Source organism: Narcine bancroftii, chromosome 6 (genome assembly GCF_036971445.1).
Source record: "Narcine bancroftii isolate sNarBan1 chromosome 6, sNarBan1.hap1, whole genome shotgun sequence".
In the NCBI taxonomy this organism is placed as follows: Eukaryota; Metazoa; Chordata; class Chondrichthyes; order Torpediniformes; family Narcinidae; genus Narcine; species Narcine bancroftii.
Genome location: NC_091474.1, coordinates 50,034,413 through 50,040,551, shown reverse-complemented (window position 1 = coordinate 50,040,551; position 6,139 = coordinate 50,034,413). Strand labels below are relative to the sequence as shown.

General features: G+C 48.5%; 1 protein-coding gene across 1 annotated transcript; it reads right to left on the bottom strand.

The window, feature by feature from the left end:
* Positions 1–294: 294 nt before the first annotated feature.
* LOC138737297 (serine-rich adhesin for platelets-like) lies at positions 295–6,139 on the bottom strand. Its single transcript, XM_069888051.1, has 7 exons — positions 5,984–6,139; positions 4,429–5,898; positions 3,436–4,295; positions 3,134–3,326; positions 2,163–3,065; positions 964–1,973; positions 295–868 (listed from the first exon to the last, which is right to left on the bottom strand). The coding sequence occupies exons 1-7, from the start codon at positions 6,137–6,139 to the stop codon at positions 295–297; spliced, it is 5,166 nt and encodes a 1,721-aa protein (XP_069744152.1).

The following is a 6,139-nucleotide window of genomic DNA, read 5'->3' as shown; positions in this document are numbered from 1 at the left end:
GCTGAGAACTGAATCTTGGCTGTGAGATGCTAAGAACTGAGTGTTGGCTAAGGGATGCTAATAACAGACTGTCTGTGGGGAGAAGCTGAGAACTGACTGTTGGCAGTGGGATGCTGAGAATATTCTGTTCGCTGGGGATGCTGAGAACAGACTATTGGCTGTGCAACTCTGATAAGTGACTCTTGGCTGTGAGATGCTGAGAACTGAATGTTGCCTGTGGGATGCTGAGATCTGACTGTTGGATATGCGACACTGAGAACTGACCATTCGCTGTGGGACGCTGAGAACTGACTGTTAGCAGTCGGACGCTGAGAAATGAATGTTGGCTGTGGGATGCTGAGAACTGACTGTCTGTGGGGAGAAGCTGAGAACTGACTGTTGGCAGTGGGATGCTGAGAATTTTCTGTTGGCTGCGGCATGCTGAGAACAGACTGTTGGCTGTGCAACACTGATAACTGACTCTTGGCTGTAAGATGCTGACAACTGAATGTTGGCTGTGGGATGCTGAGAACTGACTGTATGATGTGGGGCACTGAGAACTGACTGTTGGCAGTGGGAAACTGAGAACTGACTTTTGGCTTTGGGAAGCTGTGAACTGAATGTTGGTTGTGGGAAACTGAGAACTGACTGCTGGTTGTGGGATGCTGAGAGCTGACTCTTGGCTGAGAGATGCTGAGAACTGAAACTTGGCTGTGAGATGCTAAGAACTGACTGTTGTCTTAGGGATGCTGAGAACAGATCGTTGGCAGCAGGTTGCTGAGAACTGAATGTTGGCTGTGGGACGCTGATGACTGACTGTTGGATTTGCAGTACTGAGAACTGACTGTTGGCTGTGAGATGCTGAGAACTGATTGTTGGCTGTGGGATACTGAGAACAGAATGTTGGCTGCAGGTTTCTGCGACCTGTCTTTTGTGTGTGGATGCTGAGAACAGACGGTTGGTTCTGGCAAGCTAAGAACTGACTGTTGGCTGTCGGACGCTGAGAACTGACTGTTGGATGTGGGAACTGAGAACTGACTGTTGGTTGTGGAACGCTGAGAACTGACTGTTGACTGTTGGATGCTGAGAACTGATTCTTGGCTGTGAACGCTGAGAACTTTCTGTTGGCTGTGGGATGCTGAGAAATGAATGATGGCTGTGAGATGCTGAGAACATTCCATTGGCTGTGGGATGCTGAGAACTGACAGTTGGATGTGAGATGATGAGAACTGATGGTTGGCTGTGGGATTCTGAGAACTGACTGCTGGTTGTGGGATTCTGAGAGCTGACTCTTGGCTGAGAGATGCTGAGAACTGACTGTTGGCTGAGGGATGCTGATAACAAACTGTTGGCTGAGGGATGCTGAGAACTGAATGTTGTGTGTGGGAAGCTGAGAACGGACTGTTGGCTGTGGGACGCGGAGGACTGACTGTTAGCTGTGGGATGCTGAGATCCGACTGTTGGATTTGCAATGCTGAGAATTGATTGTTGTCTGTCTGTTGCTGAGAACTGACTGTTGGATGTGAGAGGCAGAGAACTGACTGTTTGCTGTGAGATGCAGAGAATAGACTGTTCATTGTGGGATGCTGAGAAATGAATGATGGCTGTGAGATGCTGTCAACATTGTGTTGGCTGTGGGACGCTGAGAACAGACGGTTGGTTCTGGGAAGTTGAGAACTGACCGTTGGCTGTGGGATGCTAAGAAGTGACTGTTGGCTATGGGTTTCTGAGAAGTGACTGTTGAATGTGGAACACTGAGAACTGACTGTTGACTGTTGGATGCTGAGAACTGACTCTTGGCTGTGAACGCTGAGAATTTTCTGTTGGCTGTGGGATGCTGAGAAATGAATGATGGCTGTGAGATGCTGAGAACATTCCATTGGCTGTGGGACGCTGAGAACAGACGGTTGGTTCTGGGAAGCCTGAACTGACTGTTGGCTGTGGGATACTGAGAACTGACTTTTGGTGGTGTGAAGCTGAGAACTGGCTGTTAGCTGTGGGATGCTGAGAACAGATTGTTGGCTGTGGGATACTGAGAACAGAATGTTGGCTGCAGGTTTCTGCGACCTGTCTTTTGTGTGTGGATGCTGAGAACTGACTGTTGGATGTGAGAGGCTGAGAACTGACTGTTGGCTGTGGGACGCTGAGAACAGACAGTTGGTTCTGGCAAGCTAAGAACTGACTGTTGGCTGTTGGACGCTGAGAACTGACTGTTGGATGTGGGAACTGAGAACTGACTGTTGGCTATGGGATTCTGAGAACTGACTGTTGGATGTGAGATGATGAGAGCTGATGGTTGGCTGTGGGATTCTGAGAACTGACTGCTGGTTGTGGGATTCTGAGAGCTGACTGTTGGATGTCAGATGCTGAGAACTGAGTGTTGGCTGAGGGAAGCTGAAAACAAACTGTTGGCAGCAGGTTGATGAGAACTGAATGTTGTGTGTGGGAAGCTGAGAACTGACTGTTGGCTGTGGGACGCGGAGGACTGACTGTTGGCTGTGGGATGCTGAGAACTGACTGTTGGCTATGGGTTTCTGAGAACTGTCTGTTAGCTGTGGGTTTCTGAGAACTGACTGTTGGCTGTGGAATGCTGAGAAATTACTGTTGACTGTTGGATGCTGAGAAATGACTCTTGGCTGTGAACGCTGAGAACTTTCTGTTGGCTGTGGGATGCTGAGAAATGAATGATGGCTGTGAGATGCTGAGAACATTCCATTGGCTCTGGGACGCTGAGAACAGACGGTTGGTTCTGGGAAGCCTGAACTGTGGCTGTGGGATACTGAGAACTGACTTTTGGTGGTGTGAAGCTGAGAACTGGCTGTTAGCTGTGGGATGCTGAGAACAGATTGTTGGATGTGGGATACTGAGAACAGAATGTTGGCTGCAGGTTTCTGCGAACTGTCTTTTGTGTGTGGATGCTGAGAACTGACTGTTGGATGTGAGAGGCTGAGAACTGGCTGTTGGCTGTGAGATGCTGAGAACTGACTCTTCGCTATGGGATGCTGAGAATTTTCTGTTGGATGTGGGATGCTGAGAAATGAATGATGGCTGTGAAATGCTGAGAACATTCTGTAGGCTGTTGGACGCTGAAAACAGAAGGTTGGTTGTGAGAAGCTGAGAAATGACTGTTGGCTGTGAGATGCTAAGAACTGACTGCTGGCTGTTGGATGCTGAGAACAGACCCTTGGCTGTGGGACGCTGAGAACTGACTGTTGGATTTGTGACGCTGAGAACTGACTGTTGGCTGTGAGATGTAGAGAACGGATTGATGGATGTGGGATGCTGAGAACTGACTGTTGCCTGTGGGTTGTTCAGAACTGACTGTGTTGTTGGAAGCTGAGAACTGACTGTTGTGAGATGCTGAGCATTAACTGTTAGCTGTGGGATGCTGAGAACTGTTTGATGGATGTGGGATGCTGAGAACTGACTGTTGCCTGTGGGTTGTTCAGAACTGACTGTGTTGTGGGAAGCTGAGAACTTTCTGTTGGTTGTGGGATGCTGAGAACTGACTCTTGGCTGTGGGATACTGAGAACAGAATGCTGGCTGCAAGTTGCTGAGAACTGACTTTTGGGTGTGGATGCTGAGAACTGACTGTTGGCTGTGACACACAGTGAATGGACTGTTGGCTGTGAGATGCTGAGAAATGAATGGTGGCAGTGAGATGCTGAGAAATGAATGATGGCTGTGGGATGCTGAGAACAGACTGGTTCGGGGAAGCTGAAAACTGACTTTTGTCTGTGCGATGATGAGAACTGAATGTTGGTTGTGGAATGCTACGAATAGACTGTTGGTTATTGAATGGTGAGAACTTATTGTTGGTTGTGAGATGCTGAGAACTGAATGTTGGGAGTGCGATCCTGAGAAAAGACTGTTGGTTGTGGGACACTGAGAATTGACTGTTGGCTTTGAGATGCTGAGAACTGACTGTTGGTTGTGGAATGCTGAGAACAGACTGTTGGTTGTTGAATGGTGAGAACAGACCCTTGGCTGTTGGACGCTGAGAAGTGACTGTTGGATTTGTGACACTGAGAACTGACTGTTGGCTGTGAGATGCTGAGAACGGATTGATGGATGTGGGACGCTGAGAACTGACTGTTGGCTGTGGGTTACTGATCACTGACAGTGTTGTGGGAATCTGAGAACTGACTGTTGTGAGATACTGAGCATTGACTGTTGGCTGTGAGATGGTGAGAACTGATTGACGGATGTGGGACATTGAGAACTGACTGTTGGCTGTGGGTTGCTGAGAACTGACTGTGTTGTGGGAAGCTGAGAACTTTCTGTAGGTTGTGGGATGCTGAGAACTGACTCTTGTCTGTGGGATACTGAGAACCGAATGCTGGCTGCAGGTTGCTGAGAACTTCCTTTTGTGTCTGGATGCTCAAAACTGAATGTTGGCTGTGGGACGCTGAAACCACACTGTCTGTGGTGAGAAGCTAAGAACTGACTGTTGGCAGAGGGATGCTGCGAAATGTCTGTGGCTGTGGGATCCTGAGAACACACTGTTGGCAGTGGGATACTGAGAACAGAATGCCGGGTGCAGGTTGCTGAGAACTGCATTTTGTGTATGGATGCTGAAAACTGAATGTTGGCTGTGGGACGCTGAAACCAGACTCTCTGTGGTGAGAAGTTGAGAACTGATTGTTGGCAGAGGGATACTGAGAAATTACTGTGGCTGTGGGATCCTGATAACACACTGTTGGCTGTGGCATACTGAGAACAGACTCTTGGCAGTGGGATACTGAGAACAGAATGTTGGCTGCAGGTTGCAGAGAACTGACTTTTGGTTTGGATACTGAGAACTGACTGTTGGCTGTGACACACAGTGAATTGACTGTTGGCTGTGAGATGCTGAGAAATGAATGATGGCAGTGAGATGCTGAGAAATGAATTATGGCTGTGGGACGCTGAGAACAGACGGTTGGGTCGGTGAACCTGAGAACTGATTTGTCTGTGGGATACTGAGAACTGACTGTTGGCTGTGAAATGCTGAGAATTGACTGTTGGGAGTGAGATCCTGAGAATTGACTGTTGGCTGTGGGATGCTGAGAACTGACTTTTGGTGGTGTGAAGCTGAGAACTGACTGTGGGCTGGGTGATGCAGAGAATTGACTGTTGGCTGTGGGATGCTGAGAACTGACTGTTGGCTGTGAGATCCTGAGAACTGACTGTTGGCTCAGAGATGCTAAGAACGGATTGATGGATGTGGGATGCTGAGAACTAATGTTGGATGTGCGAAGTTGACAACTGACTGTTGGCTGTTGAATGCTGAGAATAGACTGTTGGTTGTAGGACGGTGAGAACTGATTATTGGTTGTGGGTTGGTGAGAACTGACTGTGTTGTGGGAAGTTGAGAAATTTCTGTTGTTTGTGGGATGCTGAGAACTGACTCTTTGCTGTGGGATACTGAGAACAGAATGCTGGCTGCAGGTTGCTGAGAACTGCCTTTTGTGTGTTGATGCTGAAAACTGAATGTTGGCTGTGGGACGCTGAAACCAGACTCTCTGTGGCGAGAAGCTGAGAACTGACTGTTGGCAGAGGTATGCTGAGCAATTTCTGTTGCTGTGGGATCCTGAGAACATACTGTTGGCTGTGGGATACTGAGAACAGAATGTTGGCTTCAGGTTGCTGAGAACTGATTTTTGGGTGTGGATGCTGAGAACTGATTGTTGGCTGTGGGACGCTGAGATCTGACTGTTGAATTTGCAATGCTGTGAACTGGACGTTGGCTGTGAGATGCTGTGAACTAACTCTTGGCTGTGAGATTCTGAGAACCGACTCTTGGCTGTGGGATGCTGAGAACATTCTGTTGGCTGTGGGACGCTGAAAACAGATAGTTGGTTGTGGGAAGCTGAGAACTGACAGTTGGATGTGGGATGCTGAGAGCTGAATGTTGGCCGTGAGTTGCTGAGAACTGACTGTTGGTTGTGGGACGTTGAGAACTGACTTTAGGCAGTTGGATGCTGATAACTGAATGTTGGCTGTGGGTTACTGAGAACTGACTGTTGGCTTTGGGACACTGAGACTAAATGTTGGCTGTGGGATTCTGAGAACTGCCTCTTGGCTGTGAGACACTGACAACTGACTGTTGGCTGTGGGACGCTTAGAGCTGACTGTTGGCTGTGAGATGAAGAGAAATGACTGTTGGTTGTGGAACAT